General features: G+C 39.0%; 1 protein-coding gene across 3 annotated transcripts in view; it reads right to left on the bottom strand.

Annotated features, from left to right (window-relative positions):
• The window catches only part of col12a1b (collagen, type XII, alpha 1b), an 82,807-nt gene that overhangs the window by 55,626 nt on the left and 5,208 nt on the right, over positions 1-21,973 (bottom strand). For all 3 annotated transcript variants that reach the window (XM_053614818.1, XM_053614819.1, XM_053614821.1), the window contains exons 3-16: positions 20,909-21,025; positions 20,350-20,493; positions 20,204-20,260; positions 19,029-19,292; positions 17,022-17,186; positions 16,301-16,474; positions 15,621-15,911; positions 14,752-15,354; positions 13,458-13,736; positions 12,609-12,884; positions 11,412-11,678; positions 3,755-4,024; positions 1,441-1,707; positions 86-278 (exon numbers count right to left, since the gene is read on the bottom strand). In XM_053614818.1, the coding sequence (XP_053470793.1) occupies positions 86-278; positions 1,441-1,707; positions 3,755-4,024; positions 11,412-11,678; positions 12,609-12,884; positions 13,458-13,736; positions 14,752-15,354; positions 15,621-15,911; positions 16,301-16,474; positions 17,022-17,186; positions 19,029-19,292; positions 20,204-20,260; positions 20,350-20,493; positions 20,909-21,025 (3,367 nt within the window). The remainder of the gene's footprint in view (positions 1-85; positions 279-1,440; positions 1,708-3,754; positions 4,025-11,411; positions 11,679-12,608; positions 12,885-13,457; positions 13,737-14,751; positions 15,355-15,620; positions 15,912-16,300; positions 16,475-17,021; positions 17,187-19,028; positions 19,293-20,203; positions 20,261-20,349; positions 20,494-20,908; positions 21,026-21,973) is intronic.

Here is a 21,973-nt window from a genome sequence, read left to right as displayed (position 1 = left end):
GATAAACCCGGACAACAAACTTTAGCAAAAATGATGAGCGCAAGACTGAAAATAAACAGTTCAAAATAAACATTTTTCACCCTACCTGAGCTCCTCTAAGACGACTGTGTTGTCATACGGTCCCACAAGCATCTCTTCAAGATTCACTTCATTATCACTTGGATGAAACGTGACTTTGTAGCCACGCACATTGCCCGGCGCTGGGTCCCAAGTCACACGGAAACTTGTTTTGGTCGGTTCAGAGGTCTGCAGGTTTCTTGGAGCTTTGTAAGGTGACACTGCACGAAAAACAGACCGACAGAGATAGCCATCTTAGCACATATTGATGATAAACGTGTACATGTACACGAGTAACAGGAGAGAAGACAGACCAAGCATTTTAACTTAACTTTAACTAACTTTGATTAATAGTATGTCATATTATTAATAGTAATAGTCATTTCTGTTCTGTGAAATAGTGTATACAAATGAGTGATCTTTTTAAATTTGTAACAAAGTTATCATAGTCCCTGCTCCCATCCCCTGCATCTCTTATTTACATTCCCACCTGTGTATCTTTAGGAGGGTCACAGAGCATGGGGAAGACTTTTTGGGTGTCATTTCTATAAATAGTATTGAACATAAAGGCACCTATTATTGTCAGCTCACTGCTGTTTGCTGCCTCATGTTCATGAGTATGCCAGATAACTGGTTCATAGTCATATATGAGCTGACAGTTGAGTTTCGAATACACTGTCTTACCAACTTATCATCCTCTAAGAACAATTACGTATGGAAGTGCAACATATAATCCCAAATGTGCATGGCATATCTCTTGGGAGCAAGAAGACTTTGATTTAAAACTACAAAATGATTCTCACATCAATAATGGGTGAATAGACAACCATATTAGGGATACCAATAACTGTAAAATGATCAGATCGCTAATGTGGTGGTCTGGGGAAACATACCAAATGTCACTGTGGCTGAATTCTAGTAAACAGTCAAAAAAGATGGAAAATCTGGTTTTGGACTGATTGTGGATTTTTTTTTAATTCTGATTTGGGATCTCACAGCTTTTGACATATTTCACCAAAATGACATGGAAGAGTTCTTAATCTCTTCCAAATATTTGTTGTGTACAGATGTGCCTTGATGTTATATTCCCAAAAACTGAGATGAAGTTATTGCCAATTGGGTTGGGTATAAAATCCGTCTCACGATTGTTTTACTAGGAAGTCCAAAGATCTCAGTATGCTGTTCAAAAATACAATGCACAAAAATAGTAATGGGAGTTGTTACTTGAAGTAAGCTTCTATTTACTTTAGATCTCTGTCTCTCTCTCTCTCGCTCTCTCTCACACACACACACACACACACACACACACACACACACACACACACAAGCATATGCACACACGCCGCCTATGACTCATGGGCTTTGAATTATGGGCCAACGTACGTGTGGTTCCTACTCCTTGCCTTGCTTTGCCTTCTCCACGTCTGTAAATGGGGTGAACAGTGATGTCATATGAGGTCATAGGCTGCAGCTTCTTCAGCACAGTGGATGTCACGTTGTGTGGCACTTTCACACTCAGCTGTCTGCCACCAGATTGGGGAGTATATATCACTCTGTAGTTCAGCACCCGGCCTGGAGCTGCCTGCCATTTCACTCTCATTGACCTTTCCGTCTCATCGGACACGGTCAGTGCCTTAGCAGCAGAAGAAGCTGGAAACAGAAACAACAGGATTACAATAGCTGAACAATTTTAGCACATGCCTAAATTATCAGGCAGATTAGTGTGACACACAGTGTCAGAAACCACATAACCACAGTTCTAAACTTATCAACCTACATCTGATGTAAGTGGAAAGACTCCTGTTATATTGATGTAAAACAATAGTATGACAAATTATTGGTATAGATCTGAGTGGACATTTGGTCTTCTGAGAATTTTTAAATAATAATAATAATAATAATAATAATAATAATAATAATAATATACTGCCTTTCTACCAGCAGTACCATGTCACTCTGGAAAAAAAGAAGGCTAGGGAAAAGGAGTGTTTTGAACAGTGGAAAATAAAAAAGCTGGGCTTTTGAAATAGTAGATGGAAATATGGAGACTGACTTAGGAAGAAATTCACCGTTTCTAGTTTGGTTTGCTACATTTTCACTTTTGTATTATGTGGATCTAAATTCACTTTGTGCTCTCGTAAAATAGTCCAGAGACAGCCGATGAATTCAACTTAACAATAACAATCAACTGAATATGGTTCCTATTTAGAAATGATCTCGGGATGGCAGATGAACTAAACCCAACAAACACACAGAAACATTCATTAAACTGTACATTACTTCTGTTAAATTATGATAAGAATTAAATCATGCTCAGGATTTCAGTTTCTCTAAACTATTCTCTGTGTGTCTGAAGCATCTTTTGACTGTCGTTTCCTGTTCAACAGCGCCAAAGACTATCTGTTAATATTTTTTTTTGCTTATTCTCATCCAAATCTCTCTTACTTCCAAGAAATGATTGACTCCAAGCCTTACTAGGAACGCTTTTACGAATGGAAAGACTTGTGCCAGTCCAATGTGCTGTTTGAACTTAGCGAACCTTTGCATCCTTAACCAGAGAACAAGTTCCATTTAAAATGCACATATGGTGCAGGGACTCCTTGTTAAAAGGAAACGGGGTTCTGAGGTGGATACAAAACCAGAAAAATCCTTCTTCACGACTTCTTGCATTATTAGATGCCTCACATAGGCATGTTTCCATTGCTCCACTGAATTTCCTTGCACATCCATGTGTAGACGGAGTAGGCGTTCGGTCTTTAACTAAGCGTGTCCAAAGCCTGTTAGAGCCTGTCTCTAACATACGGCCCAAATTAGAGCCGCCAGTGCACAGATGCATGGTTTTAAAATGCTTTCACTCCATTGCCATGATGTTATCTCCCCAGCCCCCTACCCCCCACCTTCTCTCACAACCATCGTCTCACTTTTTCCACTGAATAACAGCCAAGGAGACGCCAAACGCCATTTATATACTTATATGACTGAATCCCACCATTTCTACATGGTCTAGGCAAAAAAGAATCTGTTTGACTATCTGTCTCATCTTAATATGGCTTATCAGATCATGGGGTCAGGCTTCACTGAGTTGTAAATGATTGTGGTTTTACCAACTGTGACAATCACAAAAGAAGTCTCAAGAAGTCTCTGCAGTGGTGACTATGACTACAGCTCTAGTAAGGGAGTTTGGATTAGTCCATCATTGTCTTGGCACACTCTGGTTTGAGGTCCACAAAACCAAGGTTCACAAGATTTTTTAATAGATCGGATTTTTAAAAAAATTAGTTTAAAAAAAACCCAAATGGTTCATAGATGTAATCCCAATGAATAACTGTGCAGAGTTGAACATGCATCTAGCCTGACCTTTCTTAAATTGGCCATTAGAAAGAAATTAGTATTGGTCCATTTTACTCAGTCCTGGTCAACTATATGTTCTTTTAAGCCATATTATGTCTGACATTATGTGTGTGACCACAGTAGCTGTATGTACTTTTCAACAAATAACTTACAACCAAAAATCTAAACATCTCATGAACACCTTGCAAAAACAGCTTCTACATATCTTACAGAAATACATAGGTATGATGGATGGTGACATTGAAGGATATCCCGAACTCGATGACTTTCAAGTTATCTTTTTGGCTAAAATGCTACCCAAAATGACATGGACAAAAGAATTTTAGACAAAAGAAACAGAACGTACCATCAGTGGTCTCTTCTCCCACCAGAGGCTCTCCCTCTCCAAGGTGGTAAGAGGCGAAAACGGACACCTGGTACCGCGTTTCGGGGCTTAGGCCCTCCAACAGAGAGCTTGTTACATCTCCCGGTACAGTTATCTCCCCTGATTCATCACTAAACTGCGACCTCCAGTGGACACGGTATTGCCTGACACGGCCTGGAGCCGCTGACCATGACACCATGAAGCTTGAATCTGTTATGTCGCTGGTTATCAGGTCTCTGGGCGAGCCAAGCTCTGTGGAGGAAACACACACAACTTAGATTAGAGGCTAATGAGGAAACTGCAGCAACTTTCTTTTTCTCAAAACCACATGAGATCTCTGGGGGAACTCCCACTTGATTTGAAATTGGTAGTAGGGAACTAATCACTGCTTGTCAGTTTCCTCTCTCCACTGAGCACTAATATGACAGCTGGGACATGAGCACACACACACACACACACACACACACACAAACACACACACACACACACACACACACACACACACACACACACATACATATATATATACAATCTCACACACACACACAGATGCAGATCCCAAAGTGGCAAGGTAATCATTTATAACCTCTATGTATAAGTATAATCTCTTATAGTGCAAAGAGTTGTTAGTTCAAGTACATGGCTTACATGCTAACTGCAGAACTACTGCCATATAACAGGAGGCTTTCCTTTTTTTCCCCCAAAAAAACATCTGCTCTACATATAAAATATATGCCATTATGGACATTAACTGGAAATGGAGTATCTGAGGGTGTGTGGCTGCAATGTACTGTATAAATTCTGAAGCTAAAAAAGCTTTGCTTGGACTATATATTTGCAGTTTTGTCTGCAGTTAAGTCTATAATGAATTCCAGTATACACAAAGATGACATTCTAGACACCCACCAAATCTGCACTGATCCAGCAATATTTAGAATGTTGCAACAGGAAGTCGAGGCTGAATGGATATTTACTGTTGCAATAAATATGGATTTTCTTTTTTTTAGTTTGGAGGTGCTTAGGAAATCCTCTTTCTAACATATCATGCATAACTGTGACACTCAAATCTCAATTTCAAACCAATATTTGTAAACAGGAGACAAATTTAAGAAGAAAAAAGACACAGTGATTCTGTAATGCTGTGGAGCATTTATTTATTTTGCTGGTATGGTTTAGGTCCACTTGTCCAAAATGTATTCAAAGTTCCTCTCCTAACATGAAACATTTCTATGCTTCTGAAAGTGGTCTTCTCCAGGATGACTCCACCCCCACACCCACATCCACAGCCTGAGAACTCACTGATGGTTTTATGAGGATGAAAATGGTGTAAATCTTATGCTATGGTCTTTACATGCACCAGAACTCAACTCAATTGAACATCTATGAGAGATTTTAGAGCAATTTGTTAGACAGCACTCCCTACTACCATCATCAAAACACCATTTGAGGGAAAATCTTTGGAAGAATGGTGCCCATCCCTCCATTACAGCTCCAGGGATTTGTAGAATCTGGGCCAAGGCACACTGAAGCTGTTCTGGCCATTTGTGGTGGGCCAAAACCTTACTAAGACACTTTATGTTGGTTTTTCCTTCGCCCTGAACTTGAGCATATGACTTAGAATGCATAACATGGAGTAAGCTATGAGGTCAGGATACTTTTTTATATGCAAATGTTTTATATACTAATTAGCCTAGCATTACTATTTTACTCTACATTTTCTTTTCTATGATCATCTGTAATGTATAATAGTATGACAAATCTCAAATGTTATAGAAATCCATTTTTTGGCCAAAACTGATAACTAGCTGAATGGCTTCAATATGTTCTCATATGGATAGGCTTCAGGCTCCCCCGTGACCTTGTGTAGGATAAGTGGTGCAGAAATTGATTGGATGGATGGATGGATGGATGGATGGATGATTGTTCTCATATGGTAATGCAATTCACATGGTCAGTTTTTTTTAGTTCTCTATGTCTCAGAGAGAACTAAATGAACAAGCTTCTAACTGCAAAGAGGTTAACAAAAACACATCTACTGCTACACTTAAAATGCATTTCATTGAACTTTCATTTCAAGACTGATAAAAGCATTAGATTTATGTTAATCCTTGCTTAATTTCATAGACCTCTGAATAAACGGTGTCTGATTTCAGACTAAATCTGTCCAACAGCTATGCCAAAAACTATCTATCACACGCAATATTCCCTATAAGCATTCCTTTTCAGCTCTGGCATACTTTTCATTTCCTTACTTTTACTGCACATGTGCAGCAAAAAAGAGATGTCTTCAGAATCTCATCTGCTGGCTACCATCTTACCACCTCTCTTGTTAAGAGCTTCAGGAGTCTGGGCTTAAGGTATGGAAGGATTTAAGTAGCCTCAGACATCACATGTGCAATATGTCACGCACAATTCCTGCCAGCAAATCTGCAGCCTATTTTTTTCCATTTTAAATCTAAGACACATGCTATAACATTTGTTTTTCTTTGCTTTTTTATCATTGCATACCCATGTATAAAAAAAACTAACCTAGAAATAATACTACAAATAATACTACAAATGTAATTTTAAAGTAGAGGTCTGATAATTTATAAGTATCAGATACACCAAGTATAAGCTAATGAATGACTAATTATTTAGATAGCAACCTTGTAGGCATTAAGTCTTTTATACAGGCCATGTAAAAGCATAGTGACTGTGACAATAACAATATTTGCCTCAAAAACTAAAAAATATACACTGTAGTTATACTTGACCACAAACCAAATTTCAATGGCTATTGGGTTCTGCCTTAGTAAGAAAAGTCACCACTGGATCACATCTTGTGAACAATTTAGACAACATTAGTGTGGATTACAAGAGTGGGCTGTTTACATGGAATGTGCTTATAACATAATCCCGTTTGAAGTTAGAGATTTCCACAGAGGCACACAGGCTTCCATGGAACTACATTCAGTCCTGACAAAAGATCCTTGATGATCAACTTTGTGTTTGTAATAAATGTCACGGAAAAGCTAAGTTGTGTTAAAGTAATCCCCCTAACTGACCTTCAGAGTGGGTAAGCGCTGAAAAGGCATGCATTATTGAATTTAATAACATCCCTGGGGTCAGGGGCCTTAGAGCGAGGCCAGAGCCAAACACATTAGGCATTTTTCCAAAAGTCAGCGAAGGAAGGGTCATCCTCGGTTGACAGTTCCCAGGTGTTACACCTTGTCAGAAAACTGCAAATAAAAAACCTTGCTTTTGGCCCTCTCCACACCAACTGATTTCCACATCTCTTCTTTTTCCACGTCTCTTATTTTTTACCCTCATCCAATTCCATTTTGCTGCTTGAAACTCTGCATCCCATGTCCGTGGGAATTCGCTTTTGAATCAACCTCATCTCCCTTATGTTTTGAAACTTTTAACGTGCAGCACATTGTATAAAGTGTTAACTGATCTCGCTTAATTTGATCTGAGTCTTTTGCTATGAAATTAGGAGATTCCTCCTAAAATCAAACATGCCCTACTGTATGTCGAGCATTGCGACTTCCACTATCCCAAGAGTAGGCTGTTTATTGAATATTCTTTGGCTGTAGCATTATTCAAAGAAGCAAGTTGCCATGGAACTACATTCAGCACTGACAAAAGATCCCTGAAAGCCAAGACCAACTTTGTGTCTGTAATAAATGTCATAGAAAAGTTATGTTGTCCTGGGAATCCTCCTGGGGTAATCCCCAAACTGACCTCTCAGAACAACTCCCCATATGACAGAAACTGAATCCCTGGAGTCTTCTTTGTGAAATGATGTACTACAATAGATACCTATATTGTGATGTTATATGGTTAGGTTACATATTCTTAGAAGCTCTGTGGGATTCTTTGACATTATGGATGGTTATTAGCTCTAAAAGGTTCCACAATGTTACTTTTAAAAACAATGTTTGAGGGTTTTAATAATTACTGATCCCCTGGGTTTTTCACAAATAACTCAGAATGGTGAGCAGCAGTTCTGTGGGTAGACAGGTCGTGTTGATGAGAGAGGTCAGGGGAAAGTTGCCCTAGTGTACAAGAAGGCCACGGTAAGTCATATAAGCACACTTAACAACCGTGGTGAGCAAAAAAGCAAACCAGAAAGTATAACGCATTGAACATTGAGGTAGATGGGCTACAATAGTAGAAGACCACATAGACTTCCACTCATGTCAACAGGAATCTGAGGCTACAATGGGCACAGATTCACAGAAACTGGACAGTTGAAGATAGAAAAAAGACCAGGTATATAGATTTTTATTTAGTATATTTCCTCACCATCCCTTACAATTAATTCGTCCTTAATTATGCAGCTTTTTTTTTTGTTTTCTAAACTTTTAAAGCAATCCTAAACTGACTTCATGAACATCTTAGTCGGCTTAGTTAGTGCATTTTAGCTGTGATTTCCCCAAATTTATCAAAGTAAGGCTATAGTTTCTGTCCACCACAAAGAAAAAATATCCCACAGGGCAGGTAGTTAAGAGATACAGCACAAATAAATCCCAAGATTTGGCAGCCTCTCAACAGACCCTTATAGCCTACAAATGCCCCATGTGGCCTGCTGCTGTCGACAAGCCTGTTCACACCCCACCAGTGAGCTCCATACCCCATCAAAGGTCAAAATCCTCCTACTATTATCAAAAAAACTCAGGAGTCCTGGAATATGTCAGAGCCTCTGTTTCTTTCCCCACATCTGGAAGTTAGGTATTAAAATGTCTTTAAAAAATTGCAATTCTTGGATAGAGGAAAGTACTAAAGGTCAAAGGACCGCTAAAACAGCCATTATTTTCTAATTAGCAATGGAGTCCTGGAATATGTCGTTCGTTTCTTTCACCACTTTTGGAAGTTAAGCTGAGAGGAATCTAAACAAAGTTCATTTCGCCTTGTCCTTTCACTGCCTTTCAGAAGTTTCCTGCGTACTGGATTGAGCAACTATCTGTGAAATCACAACTCTTGGATGGAGGAAGGTAACAAAGGTGCTATTAAAAGTGCTACTAAACTCACATTGTTTTCAAATCTCATAGGGATTCCCAGAATATTTCACCACCTCCACTTTTTTATCTGCATCTAGAAGTTAGGCATGAAGATGACAAGATGAGCACAAGTTTTAGAGGGAGGAAGGGACCAAAGCTCAATGCACTCCAAAATACTCATTGTTCTCTAAGTAGCTATGAAGTACTATAGATCTTCGATGTCTGGAAGTTGGCCATAATGATATCTTTTGAAGCTTTTCAGTTCCCATGCACTACATTCGTGTTTATTGGATTGGACAATCTATTAAACCACAGCTCTTGGATGGAACAAGTCACGGGATGTTTAAAGTCCAACTTAACTTTCCATTGCTTTCCAAATATCAGGGAAGTTCAGGAGTATTTTAGACCCTCTGTTTTCTTTCTTCATTACCAGAAGTCAGGTGTGAAAATGTCACTATATCAGTAAACTCTTGTCTCTTGGTTATAGTATTGCTAAACATTCCTAATTGCCTGGAGTGCTGGAAAAGGTTGGTGACACTGTTTTTTTCTCCACATTTGGAAATTAGGCATGCAAACATCTTTAAAACAGCAAATACTGCTCCTATGTCCCTTCTACTGCATTTCTAGTCCAGCGAATTCATGTTTATTGGATTGTGCAAGCTATCTATGAGATCAGAGCTCTTGGATGCAGGAAGGTACAGGATGTCTCACTTAAACATCCATTATTACCCAGATAGCTAGGAAATGCTTGACTATGTTGGAGCCTTCATTTCTTTCTTCACTGCTAGACGTTAGGCATGAAACCATCTCTAAAACAAAGTTTTACTTGATCTTAGTTCCAACAGCTGCATGCTAAGTGGATTATGTAAGCAGCTGTGAAATCACAGCTCAGTAAGTTCAGCATTGAAACTTTCTGTTTTTGTCAGTGGATGGACAGAAGAAGTAGCATCACAATAAATCATAATCAAAGGGCTTTGGTTGCTGACTTGGTCAAATCCGTTCCATATGGCTCAAGGAACCAAAGGCAGGAAGAAACTCAGACTGTCCAATTACATCAGAAATGGACCTGTCAGCCAAAGCTTGAGGATGGATTTGCTGCATTCCAGGCAAGTCCACACAAGGTCCGACACAGCAGGAGAAAGTGACTCATAACCATAACCCATCCCCCTAGCTACCACTAATATCACCGCACACACAATTCTCTCTTAGCCCCACCAAATTCCAGCTCCACCCAAGCTAGAGTTCAGTCATGGGTGCTGCACAAGCAAAGGTAATAATTTCTTGGTATTGGATGTCATTCTACTTTCAATCAGCCTCCCAATGTTCTAACTAACCCTGAATGGAAAGGGCAGTTGGTTACTAGATATAATGACCATCATTGGCCTAAGAAGGCATTCACATACATAAAAGCAAATGTGTTATACTATAAGACTTTCTGTGTGTGGTTTTTACGTTCATGTGGATTACTGAACTGGAGGCTATTGCTCATGAGGAATTTCTCAGGAACACTGCCAGAATCTGGTGTTTGGCTATGCATCTCGTTTGCAGCAGGCCCTATTCACAGCAAAAGGGTGTTCTACTAAGTACTAAAGATTCTTGCCATGAAGGGGTTGAATAATTTTGAAACTGGAGAAATCGTTATAAGTTGTATTTTCAGTTGAATCTGGGGAAAGCATTCGTTGTGTTGAACTATTTCAATTACTTTTGTTTGATTTGTTCATTGCAAACAGCTGAAAGTCGGTACATTTTGACAATAACCCCGATTTGCAGTGGGGGTTGAAAAAGTTTGATTGCAACTGTATATTACATATATCTTACATTATTACATACATATATTACATAAGTGATTTTTAAAATTCATGAATATGTAGTTTTAAGAAAAAGTGGTAAGGTGTTCCTGTTATCTGTGAGACCATTTAACAGTCATGAAAATGTATAAGCAGACCCAATCCAATTTTAAATTAATATGAATTAGTTGACATGCAAAATCTGGCTGCAGATCCTTAACTGTATTTTACACAGAATGTGAGAAAGAGAAACAGGAAAAATTTCATCTCAATGCCTTGGTTCACTGATTCCCAAGAAGATGTTTGCTCTTGGTTATTATATTGAGCAGATCTAGGAGCTAAATTCTTGTGACCGCCACACACCCATCTCCAAAGGACAATTGTTTGACCTCAATGACACCTCTAAAAGGCTGTTCTCAACCTAGTCTCAGCTCACATAAGGGCAGGGCCTTGAAATTGACCTGAGCCCATTGAAGCCTGACTAATAAGCAGCACTTATTTTTAATGAAGAAAAAAAGCTAATTATATAATAAGCAGCACCCAGTCTATTTTGAAGATAAGTGGCCCAAACTAAAGTCACTGGGATGGACATACTGGACCGGTTCACCTCATGTTAACTATACCGTGTGAAATGTGATGCAGATTGCATGACGTTGACTTGCACATTGGAATCAATATGTGCTGATGACTGTATTCCAAGAGTAAACAGGTTAAACTGCTAGCAGCTAGTTTACACACTTACACACTATGTAGAAAGGCTTATGGACCCTACTGTATGTTGATTGCATATGATGTGTTGTATTAGCTAACCCCTGACTTACACAAACAAAAAGCACACACTCAAGGATATCAAGATTATCTACTCACCATCAAGAGTGGTGCCAGTGCCTTCCAGGGGCTGGCCAAGGCCAGAGGAGTAGCGAGCTTGGACAGAAATCTGATACTCGGTGCCAGACTGCAGGTTTTTGAGCACAGTGGATGCTCTCTTCACTGACAATTCTTTTGTCTCTCCACCCTCAGTTGGCTGATAAGACACTACGTACTGCTGCACCTGACCCGGCGCTGGCTCCCACTCCAATTGTAATGACGATATTCCCTCATCAAAAACCCGTAGGTTTCGTGGAGGGCCTAGCTCTATTGGAGCACAAGGAGAGCAAGTGGTTAGGGACAAAGGCCAGACTGGGGCATCTACAAAGGTAGCATTAACAGATATTACATTTCTAATCAGATATTAGGTTTTCAACCCCAAAAACATCATATAACTATTGTGAATCCTGTAATTTGTCAAGCTAAAAACTAGTAAAAAAAAAAAAAAAAAAAAAAAAAAAGGGGGGGATAGTGTATGTCTTTACTGGGAAGAAAATGCTTTTAGCTGTATCATTACATAAAATGCCTTCCCAAATGCCTCCCTAAATCTGTTTTTGTTTTTGTTTTTTTTACAGGAGCTTTCATGTAAAAATAACGCAGTAAAGAAAACATTTATATCCCATACACAGCATGGAGAAAATCTACGCATTACAAAATGTGAGTTGGAGTAAATCTCATTGCATAAGATTTGCCTTCTGCCATAACAGACACTGAAAATATCACAGCTGCATTACTCAGAGCAGCCAGATAGGAGCAGCTGGAACATGCAAAGGCGCTAACCACATTGAGCAATGATAACAAGTGTCTGGAATTCCACTGCTTTGGCAAATGGAAATCATTTTGTTTATTTCCATCAGCCTCCCCAATAGATGGTTAGCATGCAGGCTCATCTCCTGGGTAACGTTCCATCACCTATAACCTCTCACATAGCAAACAGAAAAGTGTGTGTGTGTGTGTATGTGTGTGTGTGTGTGTGTGTGTGTGTGTGTGTGTGTGTGTATTGAGCCTCACTGTGCAAATTTCCACAGGGAAAGTCCTGTTGCCTGATATTAGCACTTTCCACTCTGAAAGCTTAATAACACGTGTGGAGTTAAAATTTTCTAAATAGCAGGATGTCAAACACTCTAAAAACAAACTGAGCGGAGGGAAAATATGCATCATAAACATCCCATATGCCTCTTCATTATTGCAACTCACCATCTTTAGTTGTGCCATCGATTTGCCTTTGCGCACCAGTCCCCGATGAGTACTCGGCTGCCACGCTCACTCTATAAGTGGTGAGTGAGAGGAGCTGTTGGAGGACGATATTGGTCTCAGGGCCCTGTGTAAAGGCCTCCATTGTGGGACTGTCACCTCTGACTGGAACATAGGTCAACCTGTATCTCACCACGGCTCCTGGAGCCGGTGCCCATGACACACGGAAACTGTTGGTGGTCTCCTCAGAAACACGGAGGTTACGTACAGTTCCTTGATCTGCAGGGAAAAGGGGGTCTTTATAAGTCATCAATCATTCACAAACAATCATTCTTCCACTTTTCCACATTGTACGTCCAAAAACTCAGTGTGTTTTTATTGAGTAATGCTTTGCAGGCAGTAACACATGGTGTGTTGTAACTATGTGTATTGAAGTGGACATGAGTTAGCACTGGAATTTATATATTACCATGGCATTATGATTGATGGCATTACAATTAAAAAAAAATAAAATCAAGATTAAAAAATGTGTAAAGAAGACATTCAAATAGGTTTTGGTTTCTTGCACAGATTTCACAAATGGCTAAAACCGTGTTTGAACAGTTTTGTACAGTGAATCCTTTCATTATTAGCATTATTTTGGAATTAGATGATATAATAATAGACTTTTAAATTAGATTTTGACAAATGTTTGGTGGTGGAAATGATTCTAGAATATATGAATGACATATTAATAATAGCAAAATTAGCTGGTTTTAAGGTAGTATGCTGCTTCTATCTATTGTAAAGATACCATTTCAAAAATTCTGTGTCCCTTGTCAAAGTAAAGACAAGTAAAAGAAATGAACTGACCTTCCAGCGTAGTCTCAAAATCAGTGAGAGGCAAACTGTCTCCTTTCTCATATTGTGCGATGACGTTGACATTATACTTGGTGAGGGGTGTGAGGTGGACCAGCATAGCAGTGGTGGTGTCTCCTGGTACTGAGACGGAGACATAATCTGCATCAGGATCTTCAGCAGGTTTGTACTGGACTAGGTAGAACTCGACATCTGTAGCATCGCTAGTCCACGTGGCTCGGAAACTTCTGGAACTTATTTCGGAAAAGCTCAGGGATTTAGGCGATACCAAACCTGCAACATGATCACAATTCATAACATAAAAGCTCATTCAGTTCTTCATGTCCTTCATTCTAATCTAACCTTCGGTCAACACATTCTGTTATTATCGAATATATATAACAATTATAGAACATTATGCCAAAAGTTTACAATATACTGGCATGTGCAAATACATTTGGGGCTTGCAGTGCAGACATCATGGATAAGATTTTTCAACAATAAACTGCAACCACTTGTCTTTACATATGTGAGCCACATGTTCATCAGATCAAGAACAATAAAAAAAAAAAGTAAATGAGGCTTATTTTGAAATACTTATTATAATTGTAAGCATGTGAGTAATTATTTCCTGCTGCTGTTAATTTGAGTTCAAAATTACATTACAGGGGTAATTTCAGTGGTCAGGTCACATACATATATGTTAGTATTGGTCAGCAAAATATAACTGACATCATAGGATTGTAAAATTAAAATGCTTAATAATAATAATCTGTTGATTATTCATATCAATCATACAACAAATGAAATGAAAAAAAACAGATTGTTATTGGAATAAATAAAGTAAAAATGCTAAATAAATGTTTATCAGTTCTGTGAAATTATAATAATTGTTGGGTTTAAAGATCATGGTGGAACATCCAGACTTCACAGATATACTTCCACTAGCTGAAATCACCCCTGTGCATCAATGCATAGTTTTTTTAGATTGATAGTATTGTTAGTCTGTGACCTAATGAACCAGTATCAAAATAAATTTATTGGTAGAGACTTCAAAGCACTTCTGTAAGTCGATCTGGATAAGGGTATCTGCCAAATGTCATAAATGTAAATGTATATAAGCCAGATAACATCTTTGATGGGGTCCTCAAGGATCCTTTTGTAAGGATGTCATGGGGTACCTCTACACTCACCACACTAAAATCACCACACGAGTCTAAAATATCCCTTCAGGGTTTTTCTACAGACCTCCATTATTACATTATCAAATAAACATTGTGAAGTAAAAAGCTTTATAAAGACTACTCACTTCTTTGCTTGATCTTCAGAAGTTCCTGCTCAATGCGCAAGCAAACGGACTGGGTCAGTTCTTTGGAGATCCTTTGGAAGGCGTCGAAATCCTCCACAGTGTACACATGGGTTTCAGCAGGAGAATTCGCAATGGCTTCCAGCTCCGACCTAACAGCATCTTTCACCCCGACGGCAAAGATCTCCACATCACTGTTCCTCAGCCTCGTGGCTGGATCTTTAAAGGCATCCGAGGACTTGCCGTCCGTGATGAGGATTGTCATGCGAGGTACGTTGGCGCGAGCTCCTCGATTTGAAACAAAGATCTTCTCCCTCACGTAGGTCATGGCTTTGCCAGTGTTAGTGGAACCTCCTCTGTATGGAAAGTTTTTCACCGCTTTAATCACCGCATCCAGATTGTGGTGTGTGTTCAGGTAAAACTCAGTGTGTGGATCCCTGCTGTACTGCACAAGACTGATCTGGACCTTGTGTGGACCGATGTCAAAGGACTTGACCAGGTATTCCAGAAAAGCTCTCACTTTTGCAAAGTTGGCCAGCCCTATACTGTACGAGCCATCAACCAGAAGGACAACATCAGCCTGAACATCCACTCCAAGGGAACATTCTAGAAGGAAAATTTTCAGTTTAGTGGATTAAGAGCATTTTAGTTGGAACACCTTGACCAATACCCTGTATATCTTGTTTTCATTTCAACTGTTAGCAATATAAACAATATTGATGGAGCCTAAGCCTCAGAAGCCCTTTTGATGGATACAAAAACATGCCATTAAAATTTTTATTTAGTAAAAAATTCAGAATGGTTCATTCGGACTCAAACAGAACAGTAGTTAGCTAATGGTAAATTGATTATAACTGCATATTCCTATTTACCCAATGATATTTTGAGAGGTTCGGTCTTCTGCATGGCAGTGACTGGCTCACTGGGTGTTAGTCCTTTCAGGGCAAATAAGCTGATTTCATACTCAGTGTCTGGAGAAAGGTCCCTCACGTTCACACTGGTCTGAGTGGGACCGACATAAAGCTCCTGCCGCTTGCTTCCCACTATCATAGGTACCAGCTGTATCTTATAGCCGGTTACTTCACCCAGAGAGGCATCCCATGTCATCCTCATCGATTTGGATGCCACCTCCTTGACGTGCAGGTTCGAGGCAGGTTCGACCACTACAACAAGATGCAAGGATCCATTCAGCAGTCTTTAAATAATGGGTATGCATTAAGCTACATATTATAAAAGGCCTTTAGATAAGAAGCATGAAATGTTTAGCCAGAACACACTTCACCATACGATGGTAGGGAAACCATTTGTAATGCTAATGTTTTGTAGACCACTTCCTCCCAAAAAAGGCAATGTTTTCAATGATTGGTGTAACAAAAAAAGACAGACTTGAGATGCTTACCATAGCTTATTGTGTAATTCTAAGCATTGAATTTGGGCCAGTGTAAGTGGACATGTATATACCATGATATACTATACAGAATATTAAAATATATGGTAGCATGTTGTGACCGTATTCATTTGTTTACATGCTCTTTTGTTTGCTGTTTTTTACCTTCCTCGCCACTAGCCAAAGAGCTCAACTGGTCCTCAACTCCAGCACACACATGTGCAATGATGTCCTTCTCCACTGTCTTGATCAGTTCAAAGCTAGAGATGGGATACACGTGAGTGCTGTATGGAGTGGATGCCATTTGTTTCAGCTCTTCTTCATCTGCCTCATTGATGCCTGATTTGCAGAGAAAAGAGAAATAAATATAGATGTTAAAATGTATAGAACTGCAATCTTACCAAAGACTAACTCATTTCTGCTTAAGTCGACACCTGCAACTCCAAAATGTCTCTTAAACTTGATAGCTACATGTAAAAACAATCAAACACGTCTGATACCCGTTCTTTAAGAATTCCTCACACTATTCACTATAAACATGTGAAAAGCAGGAGCCGCTTATTGTGTCCCCTCTTTTAAAGCAATCCAGCTGAATTAACAGTGAGCTTTTGAAATAAGGACTTGGAGGTCAGGTCAGTGGAAAACATTTAAAAGCAGCTTATTTTTCTTCCACAAGTAGGAAACTATGATAGTGCCAAAGACAACGTCTGCAAAACTCATCTGATTAGACTCTGAATCCTTGAGGGGTTTTTTTCCACCGTTCGCTGCAGGATGATTGAAGTATGAGTATGGAAAGGGTAGAAATCCCTCTGCCCCACCTCTGAAACCTTATACCATAAAAATAAAGCATTTCATGTTTGAGAGACAGCATCAGACTCCCACATACCCAGGGTGAAGATTTCAACGCCGTTGTTTCTCAGTTTTTTAGCATAGTCCTCAACTGAGTCTCGCGACTGTCCACCTGTGATGACCACAGCAACTCTGGGGAATCCTTTTCTGGCTCCGGCAGTTTCAATGAAAATATTTTTCAGCACATGGTCCAAGGCATCACCTGCACAATGCCAGCAAATAAAATAATATTAAGCATGCACCTTGGAAGAACTTCTCTTTGAAATGCACCTCGCTATTCACTTCCATGTCATTATTAATGAACTGTCAGAAAAAAAGAATTAAAATTGTGGTTGCAGGCATGTTGCTGCTTTGTTAGTGGATTTTGGCATGGAGTGCCTGAGGGTTTAGCTGGGAGACCTCTGACGTCCATATAAACAGCACAGTGCTGATTTACTTTTGCACTACACATCCTGTACGTGTATAAATATATGTGGGTTTGTGAATGTGTGTGTGTGTGTGTGTGTGTGTATTTCTAAAATGTGTGATCTGACCAAATCTGGTCAAATTAAGCCTTGTGACATTAACCCTTTCAGACATAATTAGGTTTTGAATGTGTTAGTTTTTGTTTATGATACAAGCAGTTGTACAGACCCTTAGCCTAGCCTCTAGTCTCTATAATTGTCTCTATCCATGGACTTATTACCACTGTGCCAGCTATATGCACTTTAAGATGTTCTGCATTACAGCCCTTTTCAAAAGACTACAGTCAAATGTATATAAGGACTTAGAACATATGTTTAAAAAGTGTTGTTGTTTTTTTAATAGAACCTAAGACACTGTATGAGATCTACCAGAGCTAAAGATGAGAATTGGTCTGTATACAAAAGACGAAAGCAACCAATGCACAAACTACTATTTTTCCTACAGTTTTACAATAGCAAGTCTAAATTCTCTGTTTCATGTGAAACAACTTATATCTCTCGCACACAAAAGAAGGAGAGCTGCTTCTACAGCAGCGGTGTTTCATCACATCCACAAGTTTTGGCTGAAGGTTTTCATTTCAAACAATTGAAATGAAATGGCTCTGACTTGGTTGGAATGAAGATATGATAGGATATCTGAGACTAGGGGTGTAACACAAATATATAATGTGTCTATAATCTGTTTAGTGCTCCAAATATTCATATCTATATTTGGATTTAAATGCGAAGTTGTTGTGGCCTAAATCTTTTTCTTATGAAACTTATGCCCACAGAAACACTGGAGAATACACAAAGCTTCTGTAGAAATGCCAGCACTGTCGGCATATTGTGTGTTGATTTCATAATTGGCCTCAATTATACATGGGATTGTTCTTTTTAATTCCACTCACTCATTTTTATTGTACCCACCAATTATATTTTCAAATGAATTTAGTTGGTTCTGTTTCTCAAAACAATCCTTTATGCCTACATCACTCAATCCAAGATTTTTTACATCTTGTGGATTGCCAGTGTCCATTCTTGCTAGAGTAATTTAATCGCACTTGATTACTGTACATCCCTGCCCTGGGCTGAAGACAACTGGGAACTCAGGCATCAATCTTAATTTATAAAATAGAAAAAAAAGAAGGAGGAGGAAGAAAAGGAGGACATTTTGTTTAGAACTGTTGAAAACATGATAAGCCCTCTTGGATGAATAGTGAAACATATGTTTAAACAAAAAGTCCAGTTGTACTGACTTACTACTACTAGATCTACAGTTTAGTGAGAAATTACCTTTTGATTAATTTTTGAGAAATTATCATTTGATAAAGATAATATATATATATATATATATATATATATATATATATATATATATATATATATATATATATATATACAATAACAATAAGTTCTTAAATTCCAGGTCAGTTTATAAAACAGAGATCAACAACCAAAATACTACCTTTTATTTCTAGCTGACTGACTCAATCTTCAAGTTCATGAACCTAGCAGCTATTCAGACTGTAACTGAACCTCACATGCATAACTATGAGTATGTGTTGTGTTGTGTTGTGTTATTTCTTTATCCTAAACACCTGTCATGATGTCTCCTCCTTTATAGGGCAGGTTGTTGATGGCGCGGAGCAGCTCAGGGCGTCTTAGATACTGGTTTAGAGTGAACTCAGTCCTTGCATCCGTGCTATACTGAACCACTGCCACTCTGCTCTTGTCCTCTCCAATGTCAAAAGCTCCGGCCAAGGCTGACATGAAGCTGCGGACATGGTTAAAATTCTCCTGCCCCACAGTCCAGGAACCATCAACCAGGAAGACCAGATCAGCAACTGCACTGGCTGAGCATTCTGGTGAACAAAAAGGCAATGGAGCAGTTTATAGGATCAATGTAGACACTGTACAAACTCAGGCAGACTTGATAAATGTGACACAGTTCGTTCATGTTATTTGGGGAATTTGAGGCTAATAGAGGCCTGTGAATATTGGTTGAAACCCAATACTGATCTAATACTGGCTATATTTAACAATAACAATTGGAAAAGGTGTCTGAAAGGTGTCACTATGAAGGTACCGCATTTGCCATTATTTACTTTCAGCTAATGATGAGCAAATAAAAGCATTTCAGGCCTACAATGCACCGATTGTGTGGCTACTACAGGAAATTACTTCCATTACTTCCTTTGTATTTCAAGCCGTACAGCACTAAGATAACAAATGTGCGCATGTCACTTCCATGCAATGCAGTAATTAAGTAAAAGACTAATTATTCATGAACTTCACTGACTTCACTGCCAACTAATCCACCTAATAGCACCAGACATATGTAGAAGATCCCTCAGCATTTAATCAGTTTGCTTCTGAGCTACATTAAGCTGCCTGATCAGCTGGCGAGGAAGCTCCTTCACCCATGCTTAAAGCAGAAAAAGTAATTAGCGTTCTGCCGAAAGAGGAGGCGGAGGAGGCCACGAGGCTCTTGTAAAGTGAGCCGCTGTAAGCTTTCCACTTCTCTCAGCGTTTTTAGGGCCTTGTTTTAATCAGGTTGGGCATGAGGGGCCATGTACAGCTGCACAGAAATATGCACCCACTGACTCTTTCATGCTGGAGTAATAAGCTAAATGATGTCTGGACTCATAAAGTAAAACACAATGGGGCATTTATGAAAAAATATGAGCACACAGTGGGAAAAAAAAGAAAGAAAAAACACCAAGGGATTGAGAGATAATGAATGAGTGAGAAACAGGGATTGAGGTTTACTTACTGATTGAATCTGAAACCTGTGGTCTTCTGGGACCTCCTTCAGACCCACTCGATTGAACTACAGGAAAAAAAATAAATTATTCCTCTAAAGTAACATAAAGAACCCAACACAGTTAACCCAACACAGTTAAACAGCACATGTCTTACTTGTTATCTGTCCAGAGAGGGGTATACTCTCTTGTGATCCAGCATATGAAGATATTGTTACTTCATAATCTACATCAGTGGTTAAGTCTCTGATGGAGGTCTTTTTCGCAGAGGCAGGAAGTGTAAACTCTTTAACAGGCTCATCTACAGCGAGGAAAGCAGAACAAACAACATATAAAAGGTTGTGCTAATTGTAAACTTGGATGGCATGCCATTTCATTTGTATACTATAAACTAGTATTAATATACAAGCTTGCGTTCCTTTATGTTCTATTAGATGTTTTACTGTCCATTATACATTCCATATGTTGTTCTGATAGACATTTGGTAGACAATGAGGTGCAATACAGTCTGAGAGAAGATCTGAGAGTTAGGGTCTTGTTTAAGTGCCCAACATTAGCTTTCTAGCAGTCTTGGGACTTGAACTCACAACCTTACAGTTACTAGCATAGAAATGTTTATCCCTGTTACCATTTATTTATTAATCTGCATTGCCTGAAATTCTAAGAGTTGTTCAAAAGGAAGCAAAATATAATGGGCCTATAATAAGACTACCCACCTGTACCTGATGACACTTGTATTCTGAAGCCCTCTATTCTTGACCGGGGCAATTTCCATGTCATTTCTACTGTGTGCTCGTTTAAAATTTTAAATCTCAAATCCGACGGCGGCATCACTGCAAAGAGAAGAAGTAGATCAAGTGAATGCCAAAAGCGATTTCCTATTTAATGGTATAATTTAAAAGAACACATAGCAAGTGCACGGACGGGACCCCAACGATCAACACTTCATGTCTGAAGTTAGCACGTTCATTGTTGGGGAAGGAGGAGTGACGGCAACACAAGAAAAAACAACAACAACAACAACAAGAGATAACGCCATTTTAGATTAAAATGACATCTGTTTGAGCAGTCTGGCTGAAAGGCTGCAGACTACTCAAGCAAAAACACACAGCAAAAAAACAAGTGATCCACAGAGACCGTTAGAGTGCCAGATTTTTTTCACATGCGGTCGCAGCAGTCAGTCCAACACAGCTGGACTCACTGTGGTGAACTGCTGCAGAACTTTGTCCAAAAAAATTTATTTTGAATGTTGATTGTACAATGGAGCAATGTCATATCACAGTGCATATGTTTAAAAAAAAACACACACATTTCATTCTACACTGCATACAGACTTGACTAGAATGACAATCCATTGCAAACCTCTTAAAAGAATACACAGTGTCAGTGGTGACGCTTGTGTACATTCTTTTCGACATTAGAGCAACTTAAATGAGGATGCACATGAGGTGATTTGCACAAAACTGAAATAGGACAAGTGAAAGAAAACAGAAACAAACAACAAAAAGAAACATCGGGTTGGTCACATTGGGCAGACTGATGTCACATCTGCCCAATGCACATGTACATGAAAAGTTGTATGCTACAACTTGAAACTTCCATGTACAAGACGAACTACACGGAGAGAATATATTGAGAAATATTTTAAAGTGATATCCTTGAATGTGTGATGTATGATGAAGGTGATCTCTATGAGGTACATTTGGCAGTTGAAAAAGTGTGTGAGATGTGCGTATGTTAAGGATATCCCAATAAAATATTTTGTGAAGCAATAGCTCTGA

Source organism: Ictalurus furcatus, chromosome 25, assembly GCF_023375685.1.
Source record: "Ictalurus furcatus strain D&B chromosome 25, Billie_1.0, whole genome shotgun sequence".
Classification (NCBI taxonomy): Eukaryota; Metazoa; Chordata; class Actinopteri; order Siluriformes; family Ictaluridae; genus Ictalurus; species Ictalurus furcatus.
This window is presented reverse-complemented; position numbering and strand designations above follow the sequence as displayed.